Raw genomic sequence first — 22,673 nt, forward strand, 5'->3', positions numbered from 1 at the left:
CGGCGGGCGGCCCCGCTCCGCGCTCCGCCATGAGCTGCTCGGCGGACGCCGTGAAGGAGAAGCTGCTGTGGAACGTGAAGAAGGAGGTGAGGAGCGACGGGGCGGGACGGGCCTGCCCTGCCCTGCCCTGCCCTGCCCTGCCCGCGGCGGCGGGTCCCCTCCGCACCCCGCGCTCCCGCGGCCGCTCCGGGCTCGGGGGCCCTTCCCCGGGAAGGGCGCCGCGGCCTCGGCTCCGTCCTGCTCGTCCGCCCGGGGCGTCGGGCAAGGCGCTGGGCTCAGCCGCTCTCGAGCGGGAGCAGTCCGGTAGCGAAGAACTAAGCCTTCTGCGTGATGAATTTGTTTAATCTCTTCTGCAGTAGGGCTGATACTTAAGAGTTTGTCCAGAGTAAATAAAATAAAGCTTTGGCCAGATCGAATTAAAATCCAATTTCCCTTCAGGAGGCAATGAATGAGAAGTGGCGGATTTGTTCAGCCACAACTGTTTAACCCTTTCTGTGCTTGTTACGGTAGCAAATTATGACCTTCCTCTGGTTGGGAGGGGAAAAAAAAAAAAAAAAGGATCTTCCTAGCTAAGTTACTGAAGTTGACATTATCATGCTGTTCCAAAAATATGTCAGTAGTGTTGCTGGCCTGGCCAAAGAGAGCCTGGGGAGAGGAGATGCTTATCTCTGCGGGCTTATTCTTTTTTCTGTCCCTGTAGCAGGTGATAGTTGTGTTGATCTGCTGAAGTAAAAGTCTGTAGTGAGCTAACGGTCCCAGCTCCTTTCTCCTGGGACTGTTTCCTTTATTACTAGATTCTCACTAACTTTCCCTCAGCTGTGAGTTTGAGAGGAGAAAGGAGGAAAATCAGTGATAAGAAAGCAAGCCTGAAGATATTTGTCTGTGAAGTGAATTGGCTCCCAAGTGTCAGAGCCCTGTTTTCTGATGGAAAGAAACAGCTATTTCCTTTCTGATCAGGATATCAGCGAGCAAGGCAGTAGGAGATCACTTTCTTCAGATTGCTACAACCCCAGAAATCTGAAGTCCTATGCAGCCAAGCTTTCGGACTACTTGGGGTGTCTGAGTGCAGATGCTCTTTAGACTTGCAAAATTCCTTAATCCCCCTTTGAAAGAGATGGAACTTTTGAATATCATGAGAGCTTYCCCCCTCCAACTATTGTGCAAGTGTCATTATCTTTAAAATACCATTTGTGACATTCATGTTTTTCACTGTGAACAGCTTTCTCTTAATATTGTGGTCTTGCACACCTTACTCCTGAAAGGTTGTGAATGGAGTTTTATTCAAAATTCCTGTAACGTGAGGATCCTTGCATGGCTAATAGCAAGGTAGCGTTTAACAGGAGGCTGTTACAGACCATTTTAAGAGTTTGAGAAGGTATATATTACTTCTGTATTCTGTGGTGGATGGTGGAAGTTGATGAATTACCAAATTGAACTCTAATTTGATTTAGTAAGTGAAATGCAGAAATTAATACAAAATCTCCTCCATACCAAGCTCTAATAGAATCATCATTAGTCGAAGAAGGAATATACAATTTTCTGTGCAGAGCTGTGCAATACTGCTTTCTTAGCTCAGTCACTGTGTCCTGTGCACAGAAACTATCTTCTTGAAAAACATTGGACTCTTTAGGCTCATCTCAAGGGTGAACAGAAGCAGTTTCTTTATTTGAAGCTGCAAGGAATTTTGTTAGTGAAATAACTAGTCTGTAGAGAGAATTCTTCCTTGACCCCTCGCAGGGTAGGCTGCCCTAAAGCTTAAGCCTCCAGTTGCGTAAGCTAGCAAAATTCAAGACCAACAGCTGAAGAGAGCATCAGCTAGTATAAAACACAGGACAAGCTGCACAGGAGTCAGCTGCTCTTCTCAGCTGTATTTAGCTTAGCTGGCATATAAAGGACGCTGGCTTGTATTTAGCAACATGTCCAACATGATTTGCACCGAATCTTCCCTACAAGCTTGAACTCCTCTTATGCATATTAAATAAAGACATAGTGGACAGGCTAGAACAACTTATGTCAATGCTCTTGCTGTGAATGAGAGAGAGAAAAGGCTGGACTAGGTGAGCTAGTAGGTCTATCTAATCTATGAACCGCAGCTTCCACTGGGATAGCATAGCGGTCATTTGTAGTTTGCAAAGGTGTTAAATTGAGTGAAACTGGATCTGGACCAAACTCTGCTGTTGGATAATAGTTGCACCTTGTACCTTACCAACCTTGTACTTGTAATTCAGCTTAGTTTTTATGCTGATTTTCATTCATGCCTCATGCAAATTGTGCTGGTAAACTGTAGTCCAGATGTCCTGCTTTTATATCCTTCCGAGTTGAAAAATCTTATAACTTTGCATCAGAATTTTGAAGTTAATGAGATCTGAGTCTGCCTGAGCCTCTAAGGTGGCTTTTATTTCTCTTCAATCAGTCATCTCTGCTGGAGAGTTTAAACCCTACCTGGCAGYGTCGTCAACAGAATTGTCTCTGTTCATGTGGTACTAATACCTGTGCTTTCAACAGTATGCTGACAAAGTGGGGAGGAAGGCTGGGTTAATTTGTCTCATTCTCCTTTAAGCAGTGGTGAGGTATTTGCATGTTGGGGCAATGTGACAAAGTGGTGTGAATACAGGCATGGAACTGAGTTCAGTTCTTGGATAAGCTGCTTACCTCCTGTGCCCGAACAGGGATTGTGGTGTTTGACCACACACCACAATACAGTTGGACTAGTAATGCTTCAGTCTTTACAAAGAATGCTGCTCATTACCTGTCAGGATGTGTTCAGCAGTCACCGAGTTCCTACTGTGCTTTACATCTGGATGGACTGGCTGTTTAACGCGGAGCTACAGTAGCAAGGCCTTGTCTGAGACCTCTCTAGCAGCAGACTTCAGGGTCCCTGCCAAGGTATTCTTGGAGAAGGTGCTTGTTGGTTTAAGTGCACACTGGTCTAAGAGCAAGGTCTTGAACACACTCCAGGTGGAAGTGCCAGCTCAATGAATGGCCATTTCTCCCCAGTACACTCAGCTACCCTATTTTGCATTTTTGTGGCATGCAAAATATAACAGCTGTGTGTAGCTGCCTGTTCTTACATAAGAGCTAAGGGGATGCAATGCATACTCATCATAGCAATAAAAAGTATTTAAAAAAAACTAATTATCCTTCTGCTTCTTCCCCTCCCCATGCGTTCACTTCACAGTTGGAAAAATCAGAAGTGGCAAGACAGCAGGATTCATTAAAGATCATGCGAAAAGTTGTTGCTACACCCAGGGTTCCTGAGCCTGATTTTGGTGCCCTAATATTTGTCAATGATGAAACTGAGTGAAATGTCTGATACGCCCCAATGTAGGTTGAGTGGAAGTGGCAGCGTAGGGATAGACGTGTAAAGAACGGTCTGAATGTGGAATTGTAGAATCATGTCCTAGAACAACCTGGCTMCTCTTTGCACTGCACTGAGCAGGTGTTGTGTAGTACTCAGTCATGTGCTAAAGGCTGCAGTTTGATGCAGCCAGGAACTTGCCACTTCATTTAGAAATTTTGGCTTAAAATAGGACCTTTGAGCCAAAATAGCTTAAGGTTTGATTTAGAAGGGTGCACACTTGCTCTCCTGGATTAATATGTTTACATAAATACATAAATAAATTGGAGAAATGCTTTCCCAGCCTAAGTATTGTGGTATTGAGCTAATGCATGAGAGTGAAAATGAAATTGATTTTCATGATCCAAGCCAGCTTGAACTGAGGAGAATAAGTAGTATATATATTTTAAAAATCTYAGGTTAATTTGTCTTTAAAATGTCTAAAATGTTTTTAACTAGACTCTAGCTTTTAAATTACTTGAATAGCACTTGAAAGTGTTATCCATACCTTCTTTATGGTCTAGGTTTTTGTTTTGCCTTTGATTTGGTTTTATTTCTCCAAATCCTTATAAATGCTCTTTTGGAGGATTTATATTGACTTGGCTTTTTTGGGTTGCCCAGAGCTTTCCATTCTCAAATAATCATGACAGCTTTTTGATTATTGTTTATATGTTAAGGTAGCATCTCTTGTCCTGACTTATAGCCTGTGCACTATACAGACTTGTAATAGGGGACCCTATCTCTTGTGCTCGCGTTAAGACAAATGGTATCGAGAGGAAATCAGAGACACTGAAACCGAGGTTTTCTTTTTAATATTCAATCAACAGAATCAGAAATTGAATACAAATCTTTAGGATACAAACCACCAGGTTATGTTGCACTTAAAAACAGTAAATAACTTTTTCCTGTAGAATTTTTAACCTCAGTTATTTTCTGTGTGAATTTTCATAAAGCCATTAATGCCTGCCTGTTTGTCTTTTTGTGCTGATTTTCTTCCTTTGAAAACTTGTGGCTAGCATGTATCCATATATGTTCTCAAAGCTGTCATTCCCTTCCCTTGTCCTTTAAACCCAAGCTCTTCCTTCTGTTGCATTATTTTCACATAACCTCAGTACCTAATGGAGATCAGAGTAAGTGTATTCTTTTTGTATGCTATTTGCACCAAGCCTATTAAAATTCAGTTGTCTTTGTAAATATAAAATGGTATCTCGAAAGTCACTTGGTGCAAAGTGTTGTTGTTTGTTATTATTATTATTTTGTCCCCTTTCCCCCAGCAAAACCTTTTATGTGTTTCCTTTGGGATTATTTTAATGCTGTTTGCTTTTTCTCAGATGGACTTTCCATTCCCACTGGTAAAGAATGTATTTTGTCGATCCTAATAGAAAGGAAGACATGTAATGTGTTCTGAAAATTTGGCTCTACTGGGATTCATGCCGAGGCTGCTTATAAGTTCACGTTTCAAACATTTATCTCCCTCTGCAGGAAAATCTGTTGTGACAAGTAGGCTCGTAAAACAGGCTTTTGTCTAGCCATTTCCTTCTACCTACTGAAATGGAGTTTTTTGCCATTTCTGGATTTAAACACAGTACTCTTTCTAGCTGTGAAACAAATAGGATAACAATAACCTTAGCAGCTTTCACCATGAAAGATTTCAGAGCACTCATGAATGGAATTGCTGGTCCTTAAATGCAACCATTTCTGGGCAGAAATATGGCATTTATTTAACTGTTTGTATTGACACCACCCAGTTCTTCATTGAGAGTAACAAAGATTCTGTAGAGCTAGAGCAATCAATAAATGGGATGAACAGTAACTACACAAGCTTAAGAAGGCAAGGATGTTGGGGATAAAGTTTTCTTCTTTGAGGGAAAAATGCTGTGGGTTTTAACTGGGGTCCTGGTTATTCCAGTATTCTACGTGCCATGTTCTTTGCCTCCAACTGTACATTGTCCTAGTGGTGCTTGTCCAGCATCCCAGCATGGTAAAGTGATGGGGAAAGCACTGTAACCTGTATTTTGAAAAAGTGCTGCTGATTTGAGAAGTCATTTCTAAGCCTGAAGATTGCAGATATGTTGAGGTGTGCTGGATCAGCCGTAATTAGAAACCCATCATTGCTATAGTTTAGCAAAATCGTGGTAAGACAAGCCCTATTTGTCTTTGCTCATAGGGGCAGTCCAGGAGCTTAGAGCTGGAAAATAAAAGGTGATACCTGTAGGTCTCTTCTGGCACTATGCTTGTGTATAAAATAGTATATAATTGGTGCATGACTCTTCTTAGTGGTCTTTCATTTTCTTGGTCTCATACACTGGCAGGTTCCTGCAAAATTCGAGTTTGTTTCTATTTTTAAAGCTTCTGTATAACAGGACTTACAAACTGAAACATAGAGGCATTTCTCTTGTATTTCTCTTTGGTGAAACTTATTATTRTTTAATATCTTTTGACTTAAGTTTGGTGTAGGAGAAGGTTAGAGCAGCAAGCCATKACAGTGCTGTACAGATGTACAACGACTTTAGTCCAAGGAGCTTGCCTTGCTGGACAATTCTCCCACCAGGATATTCTACATCCCCGAATGCCAAGATTTTTACTCAGGCAGGGAGATCTTTCTCCATCTGTGCTCTCTAATGGTTGGTAATCTCGGTGCCCTCAGAGTCTGTTACCTTCTCCAGGGAGAGCAAAATGTCCTCTGAGTCTGTCATTGGGCTCTGTTAAAGCTATGTGTTGGTTCCCTTTGAGCATTGCTACTCCTGTTTCATGAATGGAGAGACTGAAACACATAGAAACTGATGCACTTGCTGCTTTTCTAGATGCTTGTATCACCTGGCAAATATAAATCAGCAGCCTAGTTAAGATGAGTGGATACTGTATTGATTTTAGAAATGAAGCACAGAGAATGGAGGTGATGTTTCCAAGGCAACGGAGGGAATCTATGTGACACCTGGGAATGAACCTCAATTGCCTGTTTCCCACTTGAGCAGGTTTATCTCCAGGTGCCTCTCTGTCCATTAGCAGTGCTGCCTTCAGCCAGAGGAGGCAACCCTTTACCTCTTGCAATAAATGCAGTGTGTTCAAAGCAGTTCAGTAGGTTTAACAGGTTTCTTTGCCAGTGCAGGTGGATGGGTGAAGGTAGGGGGTTGATGTTTCCTTTAATGAGATTAATTTACAGTTTGGTCAGGTTCACTAGTATCTGCATGTGGGTGTTAGTGTAGGTTTATGCTCAGAAAGCATCATTTACAAGTGCCTCCCCGGAGCAGGCAGCAGGGCCACTGACAGCATAATTCCCTCCAAAGAGAACATATAAGATTGTAAAAATTATAAAAGCTCCCCATCAAACTTGTGTTACATTTCATCAGTAACAGTTTGATTTCATTCCTTGCCTGGAGCATCCCTGAATTACATGGCAGTGAGAAATGATGTGGGATTGGAGAACACTGCATTCTAGCTTTTGAATCTTCACATCTACCGTCAATGTCCTGAAAATGGTTTCTATTAACATTCACCAACTCTCCAGAAAATATGCAAAGATTGTTTTGTATTTGGTGGCAGCTGTGAACAGAGACTGATTACTTGCCTGGTCCATGCTGTTTAGTTCCTGGGGTCCTAGATTCAAAATCTAGCTGACAGGCTGACCATACGGTGCTGCTGTATAAAAGCAGGATTGACTATTGCATCTGAAACTTTTTTCTTTCTAATTTGTGATACAGTTTAGATTTTGTGTTCTTGGGGCTAAGGAGTGGGGTCTAAATGAGTTGATGTAATAAAAATATGTGAGGGATGCCTGGGAAATGTGTGATAGAGTAGGGAATTGGCCTCTGAGCTCCAGAGTTCTTCCTAGTAAATGACTCTTCTTTCTCCCCATAGTCAGGAATTGGGTTCCACTTGCTGTTCTCTGGAGAGTTGTGTCTGAAATCACAGTCTGCAATCCTGCACACTTAATGGTGCCTGAATTCGTGTCTGTAAACTTGAGTCATATGTGCATGACTTACCCTTGTGCTGATCTCTAGTGCTTCCTTTTCCTCCCACATTATCGCYAGCAGTACTCAGAGGTACCCTTTCCCTTTAGTAAATCAGACCTTTCATTTAATAGCTTAAATATGGATTTCAAAAGCATTTTTTCATCTGGTGAAATCATAACAGTCTGCAAAGGTTAAGTCACTGTTACTGTCCTTGTTTCACATATGGGTCAGCTGAGGCATGGAGATGAGTTGGCTTGGAGGTAACTGTCTCTTTACTTCCTACTACAAGCTCTGTCTGCTGGAATGTGCTGTCTCCCACCTGTAAAAATGCAGGTCGGGTTCCGAGTTGGAATTTAAACAGACAGGGCTGCACGACTGTCCTGTCCCATTGCCTTCGCTGAGCTTTGGTCTGTCTAGTTGCTGTTATCTAGATGATTTCAAACTTCTAGATGAGGTTTGGAGCAAGTTTTGTTGTGTTCCTGCCAAGGCAAACAGACGTTAAGCTTGTAAGTCAATAATGATTTGAATAAAAATGTGAGAAGGGGACTGTTGGTTAAACAGGATAATTTAGGTGCTTTTCGTGTGAGGTGCCACCCATGAGTCCTTCTTACACCATTGCTTCTTTTTTGACATTCTTTCAGTCTGTCACCTTCCACTGCTTTACTGTGAAGTCCAAAGTCTTATAGCCATGCCAGAAATGCCACAGCAAAGAAACAAATATCCTTGTTGATAATTGATATTGTCAAGCCTCAGTATGCAAACAGCAATGAGCGAGGTTTTATAAAGTATGAAAGACTTGCCTTAAAGTCCTTAAATGTAAAATAGGTTCTGCTTTTGAAGTCTCTTGCATGTGTTTGCTTTGTTTTTCCAAGCTTTACTTTGCATCCCAGAGGGCTCCTTTTTATAAGAAGTCCAGATTCTCTGATCACTTCGATCCAGAATTTGGGGCTCTAAGCAGAACTCTACATGTTGAAAGGCTTGTGCAGCAAATGTGAGAGCTGGAGATATTGCTTCAGACTGCTGCTGAGGGTAGGAACAGGGATGGGGGGTGTGTAGGAATGGGCATGGAGGCCTCAGAGTGATCAGCAGGGTAAGGCATGCTTGATTACAGCTTCCAGAACGGACCTTGCAATGAGCTTGTCAGAGGAGGAAGCCCTTCAAAATGGAGAGAGCACCTTCATAGGCAGCTGCTGCCTCATCATCTCAGCAGTGCAAATGCAGAGCCCAGCTGTTGATCAGGCATTGCATCTGCAGCTCCCACTGGTTCCAGTACTGAATGAGGAGGCTCAAAACCTTTGGACCTGTCAACGCTACAATGAAGTGGTAACTCAGCTAGCTTTAAACTAGCTATTTCAGGTACCAGATGCAGCCTAATGAGAGCTCAGTGCACAGTAGCCAGCTGTACTGAGAAGCATGGAGTGAAGTGCTGAATTGCTGGCCTCCTGGGTTTGAAATCCTGCTCTCTGCTGCAGGTTAGTGGCCTGCATTAAAAAACAGAACATTGCTGTACAACTTTCACTGGTACTCTGGTCAGACTGGTTGATGTACATGCCATCTTGTTGAGCTTGTTGGTAAAAAGCAGCCTGTGGAAAGGGAGTAATTACCTGCCAGATAATTCTCTTGCACTGTTTGTTGGACTCCAGGACTGCTATACAAATTGTTTTCAAGTTTAAAAAAAAAAAAAAAAAAAAAGTGCGTGTGTTGGCAGAAGAAAGTTTCTTGTTAAGTCTCCTGCCACAATAGCACTTAATTTCATATGTTGAAAATCATGTGGCCTTTATTTAGGCAGTGTGTCTTAACTCTGTAATTATAGCTTACAAATGAGAAAAGCCAAAAATGATTGTGGGTTTGTATCTGGAAAAGTGAGTGCTCTATGGCCAAGAAGGAGTGAGTGTCTGATAAATGAGTTGGTTGAGGCAAATAGGTTTCATCTGGCATCAGGCTAAGGAAGCCATTGGGGAGGGGAGGAATAAGCAAGCAGATGAAAGGAGAGTAGCTGCAGCCTCTCTTGAAGAGCCTAATTGTAAGACTTGTCTGTTTTCTTCCTTAATTTTTGAAGGTAATCTGTATTGAGTTCTCTCTGGAGCTTGACATATCAGCCTTGAAACTGGAGAGGAACTTTATTTTAAAGACTGTGATAGATATAGGTATAATTTTATTGGCCGTAATTCTTAAATTGTGTCTAGAAGCATGGACTGAAGGGACTGTCTTCTCTATAGGCACTATATTATTTTTGTGTAGAGTATGACACAACAGAGCCTTGAGAACATCATTTGTAATTACTGTAGCATCTAAAGGCCCAATTATTAAAGACATCCATCTATTATCAGTGTTTACTTTGGGTTGCATATCTGTAAGTACGAGCAACATGAGGTGTGACTGTTTTCAGGCATATTCTGTCTTATCACTTCATTTAAAATTGAGCAAGATGCCTGCTTCTAACAGATAGAGATGAGAAAACAGCAAAGTAGACTCTGTGTGTATATGTTTATAGGTTTTCCATCTGGTTCACCAGACTGGCACAAGTAAAACTGCTCATGAGTTCTTAATGGCGCTTTTTTTCTGCTCTGACCCGCTCACACAGAGATAAAGTGTCAGGAGGCATTTGTGTGACTGGCTGCGAAATGTCACTGCCTTGCACCTCCCCAGAAGCCATTTGTAGTCTTTCTGATATTGGGTTCTTTCCCCTGACAAAACAGGAGATAGGTCATTGTAAACCTTTCTTGGGATGTGTGTCTGAGTAGCTCAGGAATTCTTTGTGCTTGAAAAAGAGCAGAATGCCACAAGTGGAGAGAGCACATGACAATGCATAATCTTGTTTAATGATCAGAAGTAACTACAGAAGAAGGCAAGGGATGCGTTGTATAAAAGGGTTTGCATAGCCCTTTGGAACTTGTTCTGAAGAGGTTCTCCAGAGGCCATTCTGGGTGCTCTGAAGTAATTCAGCCTTTTAGGGGACCCGCTACAAATAGATCTGTTCTTTTTTTATTCTCCCAGTGGTTTCSCCATCCCATGAAAGCATACTTAGTTTTGTCCTTGTTCCTTTCCCTTGGATGCTTTTGTCCTTTCCTTCCTGTGAGTAGTGACTTTTGTGAGTTGTCAGTCTTCTGGTGGTGGGGAAAGGGCAGGCAAAGGTTGAAACTGAAACTCCCAAGTGCTGAGCGAGCTTGTGTTGGTATCTAACAATCACTTCTTTTTACTTCTTTATTTTAGGTAAAGCAGATCATGGAAGAAGCTGTCACCCGGAAATTTGTACATGAAGACAGCAGTCACATCATCGCCTTATGTGGTAAATGACACACAACAGAGCTAACACTAAATAATCTTAGTTTTCTTATAGAATTGGTTTTGATCTGCTGTCACAGATCAATTCAGGGATTTTAATACTACAAAAAACATGGAGCTCAGGCCCCTGCCACCTTTTCTTTACATTTGCTGCTTCCTTGTGTACATTGCAAGTAAGAAAGCAACTCTTGTTAAAATGGCATTATCCAAATAAATGCCAAGCCAAAACAACAAGGAGATCTATTAGGAAGCAGTTGTAAGTTAAAAATACACATATTTAGAGATATGTGGATATTAAGCTACAACCTAGAGAGTAGCTAGGTGTATGTTAGAATTTTTGTGATGATAAGTCTCTCTCTAGTATCTATTTGTGTTTGAAGGAAGACCTCCCAAACTTTCTGGATGAATGACCAAGTTTTATTACGTGTACACTCTGCTACCGTTTCCTGCATTTAGGTTGTGATTATGTGAAATACTCTCTTTTTCTCCTCTGTATAGTATAGTTATACAGTAGGTAAATAGCAACTGAGGAAAATGGATCCAAGATAAGAACAGGAGAAGAAACCCTGATTCTGTTCTCTTGCTACAGACTGCCTATTTGATCTGGACAGCTCTTAGTGTTGTAGTGTGCCCGTTCTCTGTCTTTGAATTTGTATTCTGTAAGATGGGCTGCAGTGTTGTTGTAAGGGGTAGTGGGGAGGCAGCTACTTCTGTTAGAATCTACTTAGCCAAAATTAGCAATACTGTAAAAACTTCTTAATATTTCTCCCTTTCCCCTGCCCTGATTCCAGTTGGGTTTGCATTCTGAATTTTGTAGGGTCTGGAGAATCAGTAACTCTTCATGAACTGCCCCACTGTTGCCTAGCAATACTAATTAGCCTAAGGAAGTATTCCAACTTGCAGAATGGTTGCTGCTTTGAATATAAGAGTTAATTAACTTTAAAACAGAAATAGGTGAAGCTGAATGTTCTGCTACCAGTTTAGCTAATTGAATGAAGAAACTGTTTCCAGTAGATTTGTCTAACTGCTTCTGAAGAAGCTGAAGCTGTCTTGTGTGTGCAGTTCTCTTCCCTCTCCCACTCCAGTTTCATGTGCCTCTTCAAGAGGTTTTTCCCGTCTATTTAAAATTAGATTGGCTCAGTACATGAGTCACTTTCACTGAATCTTCATCATAAATATAGAATTCTCATGAATCATCTTACTTTCCTTCAAGGCTGAATTTAGCAAAAGTCTTTTAAATGCCTAATAGTTGATTTTCAGTAACTGAAATTTTCCTAGCTCTCCTAGATCCTAAATGACTACAGGTACCACTAGGAATTAACTAGTGGGTACTACTTTTCCCACATCCTTATGTGCCTCTTTGTTACAGCACATGGAGTTTGTAAGTACAAGAAACACCAAGGCTAAGAGGGCAGGGGCAATCTTCACTGCACAGCCCCATGCAGAAGTACATGCTCTAACTGAGCTTCTAAGCTCTAACTGAACTTAGGTACATCACCTGTTAAAACAGTTAAAACAGCAGGAGGGAGTTATTCCTATAGGATTACTTCAAGGTATTGAGTCTGAATGGTTTTCCTCATAGCCTATGGCTAGACCTTGAAATCTGTATCCGTARTCCTGGATTCAACCCATAAAATGCAGCTGGCCAGAACAGCACCTCATGTTGTGTGGGGTTCAGTTGCAAGTCTGAGTCCAGAGGAGCTTATATGGGATTTGACTCTATGGAGACATATTAGCATCCAGTTGGTAGGAGGTTCCTCTTCCTTCTCTAGTGTCACCCTAATGAAACTATGGAAATGATGTCTGTTAAGGCAGGAGACAGGTTCAGCACAACCTCTCTAACAAGCTGAGCGTGGAGTGATACGCTGTATGAGCTCACCCTTGTGAGATCCTAAAGGAAAAGCCAATCTCAGGACCCAGAGGAGCTCCCTGTCACCCTTGCTGACCCCTGTGGAATAACCTTTCTGCGCAGGTCAGTCGAGTTTTACTCTGCTCCGGTGGGAGAGATTTGTTGTGACCATGATGACTCTGTTTATCATCTATAGTGTTTTCCTGTGTGATCTAAGAGGAGGAAAACAGTATTGATGTTTTTATCCTTGTGGGGAAAAAATGAATGCAGATGTTTTTGTATTTGTTTTCAACCCAGTTTATAACCTAGTTACATTCCAGTTACTCTTTCATCCTATCTGATTTCTAAATTTCTAAAAGCTTTAGTTCTATGATTCAGAGCCACAGCAGTTCACTTTGTACTTTGTACTTTTGTGTGTAATGTGGCTAATTTGTGCCATGCTGGGACGACCAAAAAAAAAAAATCACTTGAAGAGGAACAAAGCCTGCCAACTAGCTGCAAAGTCTTTCTGAATTATGTTGGGGAGGGAGAGAGAAGTCAATGATGCCACCCCTAAGAATTTGCTTTCTTTTGCTCTACTCACAGTGCTTGAATGGGGAGTGGCAGGCAGGGGGAATGAGTCAGACTTGAAAAATATAAGTGTGTTTTTACAGCTGAAGTAAGAAAATATTCTTTCTGGAGCAAGAACCATCTCATATGTCTATTTAGAGCCAAGCCGACTGAACTCTGAAACGGCTTGAGAATGAAATGTACTGGAAAACCTATGGACGTTTTTGCTCAAATGCATTTTCATTGGTAGTGTGGCGTTCTCTGTACATGGGTTTGGGGATGGATGTGTTTGTATAAGTCTTTTACTATTTTTTACAACACAGGCCATCAAATGAGTCTACAGAGAAGTATGAGACTGTGATATAGAACTGCTGTAAGCATATGTATTTTTAGCAGCATTTTAAAGAAGAATGGGAGAGAATGCAGTGTGCTCTCTAACCAAGACCTTGGATCTCTTTTGATCATTGCTAGGAGCACAGAAACCTTTAAAATGCTTGTTCTAGCTTTAAAAGCTTGTTTTTATATTCATTTATAGATAGTGCATCAGTTGACAGGAAACCTGTTCGCTTGATAATGCTGATTCTTCTACATCACCATGCAGGTGGTGGAGATTTCATTCAACTGTCTTATTCCTTCAGCTATTAGCTTCCGAAGAACAGTCCTGAGCAGATAAGATTTGGCTAAATTAGCAGACATAATTTTTGAACTTTGGTTCATTTCTTGCTGGATTTTCCTCCCTTTTGGAGCTTTCCTCCTTCTGCAGCAGGATGCTCTAATGTTAGGAGATCAACAGGGGGACAAATGACTTTGGACATGTATTCCTTTCCAGGCCCTATTTAATACATTTGAAGGCTGAGGCGCCGCTCTCGCTCTCCAGCAATACTGCTGCAGAGGAAGCTAAATTGATGGTTTATTACTACACTACTTCAGATATGCTGCTGTTATAACAATTGCTTTATTTGTGTGTGGTGGGGAAACCACGCTGAGCTGGTGAGTGATCACACTGGCATATATGATTTACAGCAAATATGGAGGCAATCCTTAAGACCTTGCTCAAGCAGAATTCTCAGTAGAGATCATGAGTGTGTGTGGGGAGACAAGCACAAGATCAGGATTTTAGTTAGTGGTAATGTGATTAAGTGCACATTGAAATGAGCTTTGCATCAGCACTGTTGACCACTTCTCAGCTGGGACACGGATGTTGAACTCCTCTCCTTCCCAGCGCTGGAGTAGAATGGAATAGTGCCTGCTTACATATGGAGTGATCAGGTTCTGTGCTGTCAAAAGGCTGTCAGTATTTTTTTTTTGCTTGTTTTTAGCGAACCAGAGCTGAAATCTTTGATTAGAAATTGTGCACAATCCTAAGTGTGAGACTTACCCGCACCAAACCTTGGAATCAGGAGGATGTGGATGGCTTTTGGTTTAGTTGAAAGAGAACTCAGCTGTTGCTTCTACAGAAGAAAGGTGTTACCTATGACATCTATGCACAGGAGAAAAAGACACTCTTGGGACCTGTTTTTTTTTTTTTTTTTTTTTTTAAAAAGCATACCCTACCCCAACCTGGTGGTGAGAGAGCTTTGGAGGAAGCCTAGAAACTGGCTTGAGGATGGAAAAGGGAATTTATTCTCCTGTTTCTGCTCCAATCGCATGCAGAAGAGACTTACTGGTCCAGAAAAGCGGTAGAAGCTTCCAGCTAGTTTTGTGGGGCTTGGGGGTGGAGGAATACTCTTGCAACATAAAGCATTTGTCCCCTGGGGACATACAGCTTCCTRAGGCTTCTCTAGTGCCTCCAGCATGTTTATTGGATGATAGGTCTGGTTGGTCCTTCCCTCTGCTGCTGTTTGTACAAGTCCCTGGAACTTGATTTCTGTCTTAAGCCTTTTCCCTGTGCACTGTGCAGTACTGCCAGTGTATGACTTAGGAATGCTGCTCAGAGCCTGGCTGTGTGTATTTAGCAGCTTCTGGGGTGACAGGTTGCTCTTGGCGGGGTGTGCATGGTGGGTGAGCTCTCTCCTCCTTGGAGGGAAAAATTGCTATAGAAGTTCTTTCCTCTTGCTATGTCAGTTCCAGTTTGCTCAAGCTTTTGGTGACTGCCTTACATGAGAGAACAAAACAGCACTTTCTATCTCCTCAAATAGCTGTTAATTCATTAACTTCTGCCCTTGCACTCACATGCTGTTGACTCCTCAAACCTAGACTTACCCTTGGGCAAGTTCAAAAGTGGCTTGAAGCGTTCCTGGGATTGCAGAGCCCTTGCCCAATAGCCCAGATTTCTCTGGGCTACAGGTTGCTGTTGGGTGAATTTCACCTGTATTGTGTTGTGAAATGGTGCAAGGCTTTGTGGATATTCGTAATAGTGGACGTGTGTTTCTGTTAGGAGCTGGATGTGGATGTTTTCAGCTTGGGTTATCTGGTGCAGTTTCCTTAGTAACAGTAGCTGACACTGTTTTACGTATGGACCATGCCTTACGTGTTCAGATGCGTGCCTTCTCTGCAAGCCAGGAAAAATGCTGTGCCTCTTTCTCCATCCTGTATTTCACCAGCTTCCCAAAAGTTTGGGTGGGTGGTGGTGTTCTCACCAGAAAGTCTAGCTTTTCTATTTGAGGGAAAAGGTGAGGGGAAAGGAAGCTTTTCTTGTATCTGTCTCTGCAGTTATTATCTAATGTGAATTTACCAGTTGCAATAATCAGTAAGCAGGGTTTTCCAGTTCCATGCACTGCGTTTACTGTGTTTGTCCATAAACTACCTGCAGTTTTTTAAAACCTTTTTCTGCATGGTTGCCCATCTTTAGATTTAACAGTAACATGCTACAATAACCAAAGAATTAAAATTCTGTTTAATTTAGCAAAACATAATGGAACRTACAGCAAACATAATGGAATGTGCCCTGTTTTTGAATTAATACAAAGGCAAGCATTAGGGTTTGAATCCTTAGACTGAGGTAAGACTGCCTTGATGAAATTGAAATGCTTTTGAGTATTAGCAGAGTAAAGGAGTGTGGTCGAGTTTGCTGCTCTGCTAAGAGGCCTTCTATCAGTACAAAGCATTATTTGTGCCTTTGTTTCCTCATCTGTAGGATGGGAATGATAAATACCTACCTTACAGGGATATTGCTAGTATCTGTCAATTGAGCCTTGCAGAGTGCTTTGAGATATTCAGGGTAGAGGAGCTAATTGTGTGTCTCATTAAACTGTGATGCTTGTAGGATAGTTTGTCTTGCCCTCTACGTGGAGCCTGCTTCCCTTTCTTTGTCTTGGCCAAATGTGTGATTGGATAACTCAGTTATTACCCAGACATCTCCTTTGAAAATGATTTCTTTCTCCCTATCCTACCTCATATTCTTTTTCTTCTGCCTAAACTGTTAGGTGATGCACTACGTTACTTCAGAAACGATTGCATCTTCAGGTAATGACCTACGTAGTAACCTACAAACTGTGCTAATAATACTTTGCCCTTTTTTTAACCTTCCATCTGAAACTAGCAACACACTTGGCACAACTTGTGTCTAATAAGTTTTGCAACACCCTGCTAAAGCAGGTAAGAGTTTGGGGGGGGGTTGTCTTAGGGGTGAGGAAACTGAGGTACAGGTTAACAGAGCTTTGTGCAAAGTCARCTCTGTTAGAAGCTGCTGTAAGAGGTAAGAATTCCTCTGCATTTGATTCCTTCTCACCGTGCTTTCCCTACTGTGTCTATACYGTACTATACAAAAGTATAGCCCTGTTTTCCAGACTTCCGTGCTATACAGCAGTCCTAAGGTAGCTCTAGGATTATAGTAATATTCTTTAGGCATCTGGTATCTTGAACAGCAGAAATCCCTGATTACTTATACTCTTAGAAAAAGTAAAAGTTCTTATCTGAAAGTGTCAACCTGTAATACTGAGACATCTTTTCAGACAGATGGTATTACTACTCTGAATGTTGTCTTCAAAGGCATGTAGCTCATGTCATGAGTCTCACAGGGCTAGTTTTCTCAAAGCAGTCTCCCTTATGTTTAGTCCATTCAGGATCTTCCATTGGCTCACTTCTTAGTATTTTTTTTCCTCCGCGCCCCCCCCCCCCTTTTTTTAATGTAGAATCGTACTAGATTAGGCTAGCTTTACTCCAGATGTACAAAGCCAACTCAAACTGTACTTAAGAAGAACATTTTTCTCTTTTCCCTCCCCCACTAAAAAAGAAAAGAAAAACCTTTCAGACACTTCCAATCTCATCTTTAAAACCAGCATTTTAATGTTGTTCAAAGAGCTGCATCTCATTTCCAGCAAATGTATTTAATTTGAGTGTAATGATTCTCATTAACTGAGGGGTCTTTTTAAGGTGTTTAATTTTTTGTTTCAGGAAGCTGAGTCCCTATGAGCGAAAAACTATGCATCTTAAACATGCTGTTAGTTTGTTACCAGAAAATTGGAGCCTAGAATTGCTGATGACTTTTGAAATTATGCATTCATGACAAAACAGAGAGGCACCTTTCCTCAGGTCACCACACTTGGGGAAGTTTGTATGAACAAAGGTTGATATAATGCATAATATATAACTGATGTATAAGCAAAATATTAGAGAGCTCAGCCACAGACTGGAAAACCCTTGCTTCCACTTTCTCTAGGTACTGTACAAACTGAAAACAAAACCAGCCCTGCTTCCAAGAGTTTACAGTCTCAAGCAAAGTAGGGCAGGCAGAAATGGACTGTTGGAGCATGGGGAAAAGATGATGATGGGACAACAGTGGCCAGTGTGATAGCTGTTCTGTTGTTCTGCTGATAGATAAAGGTCCCAGTAGAACAGCTGTCAGCTGTTCCTTTTCTGTTGTGAACTTGACAGATTTGGGAAGTGATTTCTGGAGCCAAGGACTGATTGACAACCTGGGATACATGGAAGTGCAGTGCAGTACCAAACTCCTGCACTGAGAACGGAGCTGCACAGAGCAGGGACGTGCCAGGCAGTTGTGGCTGCGTTGCTGTCCGAGCTCTCTGCCACCCTGGGTAAATGCCTAGTCTACCAGTGCAGGAAGACATCCCTGATAATGAGGCAGGTATATTTTATAGCTAAATCACCTATTTGACTAGCAGATAAGGGGAGATTTATTACCCTGGCCTCTGGTCCATTACCTTTGTGGCATTTGTTTAATGCACTTCATATTCTGCTTGTTTACTGCATTTGCAGAGCTGTAATAACTGCCCTGGATTGCTCAAACTCTTTGCTGCATTTGAATGTATTATTCATTGGAGGAGGAAAAAGAAAGGGGGTGTGTGTGGAAAACCTTCTGTTGGAAAAGACATTTAAAGTCAGCAATATATATATGGTGTTTACTTCATGCTTGATGAATGGGTTATGTTGCCAAAAGGGAACTGTTCCATGAACAGTATTAATTAAATGTAGAGTGTATTTTTAATCTGTCTTACTTTTAAAAGTAAATTGATAACTACCCGGTCTGAAAACAAACTTTGTCCAGACAATATCTCCCTCAGTGAAGCCAACAATGTATTGTTCTGACTGGTGTAATTATTGCTTAAGTGTAGCAAGGATGCTGACAAATTAAAACCAGCATTGTACAAAATATTCAACACTCACTGTATGTTTGTTTTAAGGGAAATGTGAACTTTGAATTGACTTGCAATGATAGTATTGTTTATAGGATTGGACTGTGCTTGGCCTGACTTATAATTTAAAGGTATTTTTGTATTGTTTGAAATTAGTCTTAGTAGTCTTTTCACTTTTAATACACTCAAAATATTTATTCAATGTAATAATTCTAAACTCTCATGCTGTAAAATAATTGCCCTAAATTTCAGGTGGATTTTTGAGAGCTGGAGAAAATGTGCCAGAATCAAAATATACATTGTTTAGATGTAAATACAGTTTGCCTGCTTGTCAAAATAAATGTAATTTCTGCATTTGGGGGGAAAGTTAGCAGTAAACACAGAACTTGGCTTTTCAATGAGATTTTTATTCAAATTAGAGATGGGTTGAGCTGCCTGCAAAGCTATTTTTTGCCTGAATAATAAACTTTCTACCAGTAATTAAACCCATTAAGTAAAAAGTACGGAATCCCTTTGTGGTTGAATTGAAAAGGCCAGTTCTGATTTTGAATTGTAGAACAGTATTTAATGCTGTGCTTGAGGCTTCTTTTAAAACCCTCTTTGAGGATTACAAGATTACGGGTGTGCATTGCACCAGCCTCTGAGACTTGCCCCTTTGGATGGGAATGGAGAAGAGAGAGTGGGGGGTTTCTGTCRCTGTCCCTGGGAATTGCGCCGTTGGACCTCGTTCAGAACCCGTCTGAGTTTGCACAGGAGCCGTGTTGGAGGAGACTGCGCTGGGAAATGGATGGGCTTATGGCACGGGCAGCAGCCTTGTCTCTTCCTTTTCCCCAACGTTAGCGCTTGGTGCTGATTTCCCTTTTGAGCCCCTTATGCTGGAGGGAAGGTGGTAGCTGCAGCACGTATACTGCTGGTAGCTGTGCCTGCTGTGTGTGTGGTGAACCTCGGAGCCAAACTGATCGGTGTGATACAGCTCGCTGCTTAGAGTACTGAAGTGTGACCCAGTGAACTGCAGCCCCTGCCCGGCTTCAGAAGGAGGCCCCTCATCCCTGCGGGACGGGGACTACTCACAGTGTTATGTGTCGTTATCCTTCCTGGCGTGCTCCTGCCCCCACCCTTGCTGTGCTGCTGTGTAAAATATATTGTATTGCAACAGAGCACCCAATTTCTTCGCCTGGTTGCTGATAGAAAGTGTTGCACAAAAGTAGCTCTCTTCAGTGCACTGCAGGAAGAAGCTTTATTTGGTCTAGAGAGCCTCAGAATTTTTCACCGCATGTTTCTAAGCGCTCTCAGGACACCTCCTGTTGTTAACTGCCTGTCTGCCAGTAACAGTGCAGTTCTCCTTGAGCAGCTGACCTTGAACTCAGGTGAACCCGACCCACTTTTCAGCCTGGAGTATGCAATGGGTTTTGGTCTGATGTTTCAAGCCGCTTTCTCTGGTTGTATCATACTGAGGTTTTCTACTGTCAAAGAAAGGAAGGTCTGCAGATCCCAGTGCCTGTCTGATTTGCATCATTTATTCCTGTTCATAGTGAGATCCCAGTCCTTTCTGTTCAGACCGATTATGATGGCACAGATGCTCAAATATTTTATACTCTTGCCTCTCCCAAAGAAAGCGTTAAGGGAGGAGAGGCTCATTTGAAGTGCATGCTCACACCAGAAGGGTTCGGGCTGTGCACAGAGGCTGTTTGCTGAACTTCATAATCAAAGATGAAATCAAACTATGAATTTGTGGTCCCAGAGCACAAATGCTGTTACCTTATTTAATGAAAAATTCCAAGTATATGGAGCCATGTGTTCATATGAGAATCTCAGCTTTTATTTGAAAAGAGGTTTATAGCCTTCTCTTATAGGCTGTAGAGAACCGTTGTGATTTCTTTTTTTTTTAAGTTTGATGCAAGTGTGACTTAACCACTTATAAACCAGAAAGCAAATAAGCCGATCTCAAATTCTTTAAAACATTGTTGCTCTTCCCTCAAAAAATACAGCAGAGCTCCTATCTTCTTGTTATTTACTTGATACTTTGAGGCTGGATTTGTGCTGTTTCTTGCCGCTTCCAGTTATTAACATTATTATTTGATTTACCCCCCCTCATATAGGTCTGACATCAGCTGCAGTTCTCATGTTCTTAGTCCTTCACTTTAGGGGCCTTTGGAAGTCTTTATCTTTCTTTACCTCAGTATGTGTTAATTATCTTTGCCTTCCAAGTCTGTTCTAAATCTGTGTGTTTTATCTAGAGCAGGCTTACTGAACAGAAACATTTTCCCCTCCTTAAACCTAAGCAGTAAATTTGCTATTTCTGAATGCTAAGTTATTGTTCCAATTTGATAGTTCTGTAGAAAATACTTGCTGTAGAACCTGCAGTTTCATATGCTGGTCCATTCCAAGTTCTCTGTGCAGAGAAGAAAAGAGAGCCTGTCTGATGAGAAGAAACTAGAGAGCTTGGCTTGCTCAGCCTAGYGAGCAAGCCTGTCCTGATTTAATGGCATTAACCTTGGGTTTTGTTGTTTCCATTTCCATACCTCTGTTCCATTATGCATATTGCTTTTCTTCTCTTAGTAACCGAAGCAAATTACTGTTCTTGCTGGGTAATGCTGTATTTAAATATCACAGCTCTAAAAAAAGAAGAACAAAATCCGTGTCATGATCTGTCCAGTAATGCATTTGGAAAGGCAATACAGTTTGATAACAGATTGCAGAGACAGACCTGGTTGTTGAATGAAGGGGTAGCCGTGACTCCATTTAGTCATATGTGCAGCCCTTTAAACAAGAGGAGGATGTGATCACTGCACTGGTGGGAGCTTATGATATAATGAATTCATATTAGTAATCAGTCCTTGGAACAGTTTTATTTCTCCACTGTCTAATACGTTGGAAAGATGGCCTAAGCCCTCTGAGCTGACATCTACCGTCTCCAAGTAAACAGACGCTTGCCTGAACAAGAATTGAATACTGACTTGCCTTACTGCCAGTCCAGTCTTCTCTGTTTTTTCAGATGGCTTTTTCTCTGAAAAATCTAGCTGTGCATTTCTTCATAAATGCTTCCTAACAGGCAAGGGAGAAGCACATTTCTTCAGACAAGAAATGCCATGTTTAGCTGTCTGAGTATAAATGAATATTCCACACCATAGTACTATTAAAGAAGTTCCTGAGTTCAAGAAATACTTAAAAATTGAACTTCAGAAGTGTTCTGAACTGTAACAGGCCATTTACACAAGATAAATAAAAGGCATTAAGTGTCACATGTGGTAATACCTTTTGAAACGCAACCTGTATAAAGTACTCTCTTCTCTTTGGTGAAATTGCACTATTTAGTAGCATGTAGAACAAATACAGCCTAGAGGGAGCACAGTAGCTCTGCTTGTTTAAAGTTGTCCACCACTAACACTGTTAACTGATTTCTGTCCCTGGTAGAAACCTGTTAGAGTGAGAGATGCACTTTAAATAGCTTATCTCGACACATTAAAGACAAGACAAACCTTTTTGCTTGACATCCATTGCCATTTTGCTTTTTGCAGGTTTGCTTTAAGCCCATTGCCTTGTATTAATGCATGTTATCCTGGAGAAAGGTTGCTTCTGTACTTATATGTGTTAAAATGAATTTTTTCAAGCTGGTAAGACTCTAGCTGTTACAGATCTTTCCAGTCTTTACTCAGTCAGTCCCTCTTCTTTATCAAGAGGGGAAACTGTTTCTTCTCTGCAAAGTTTGTTTCCCCAATTCCTACACAAGTGCTTCTCTGTTATTTCTCCCCTCCTCACTAAACCTAGGTGACATTGCTTCTGTGGGTATTTGCAAAAAGCCAGTGTTATTTTATTATTAGAACATTTTGAAGAATTGTAGCTTTAATTTTTTGTTTCTTATACATGATGCTCTTCCAAGAAAGTCTAACTTGGTTTAAATCTTTAAATTCCCTTAATTAAATGTTGTAATAGCTGGCAAATTTGCAACAGAATAGGTAGAGAAATGGCATGAAAACAAATTAAATCAATAACAAAAGAGAGCCCATGCAGATGAGAAGGTGATTCAGAGGAAAAATGTCATAACRATTCCTTTAGCTAGATAGCTGTCAATATTGTGTGTTAATGGTTAAACTTTTGCACAAGCAGGGCAACATTCGGTTACTGCTTATGCCATATGTTTGAATATCCTCATTTTTACTCTTGCA

General features: G+C 41.3%; 1 protein-coding gene across 13 annotated transcripts in view; it reads left to right on the top strand.

The window, feature by feature from the left end:
* The window catches only part of SGSM2 (small G protein signaling modulator 2), a 78,210-nt gene that overhangs the window by 752 nt on the left and 54,785 nt on the right, over positions 1 to 22,673 (top strand). For 9 of the 13 annotated variants that reach the window (XR_003254295.1, XR_003254296.1, XM_026070200.1 and 6 more), the window contains exons 1-2: positions 8,399 to 8,613; positions 10,504 to 10,579. Coding sequence is in view for 9 of the 13 variants with exons in the window: in XM_026070200.1 (XP_025925985.1) it covers positions 8,422 to 8,613; positions 10,504 to 10,579 (268 nt within the window). In the remaining 4 variants the exon portion in view is untranslated. Of the gene's footprint in view, positions 1 to 16; positions 87 to 8,398; positions 8,614 to 10,501; positions 10,580 to 12,386; positions 12,548 to 22,673 lie in introns of those variants that run through there. The other 4 variants (XM_026070205.1, XM_026070211.1, XM_026070209.1 and 1 more) reach the window with 4 other exon arrangements.

Source organism: Apteryx rowi, unplaced genomic scaffold (assembly GCF_003343035.1).
Source record: "Apteryx rowi isolate R43461 unplaced genomic scaffold, aptRow1 scaffold_307, whole genome shotgun sequence".
NCBI classification, from domain to species: domain Eukaryota; kingdom Metazoa; phylum Chordata; class Aves; order Apterygiformes; family Apterygidae; genus Apteryx; species Apteryx rowi.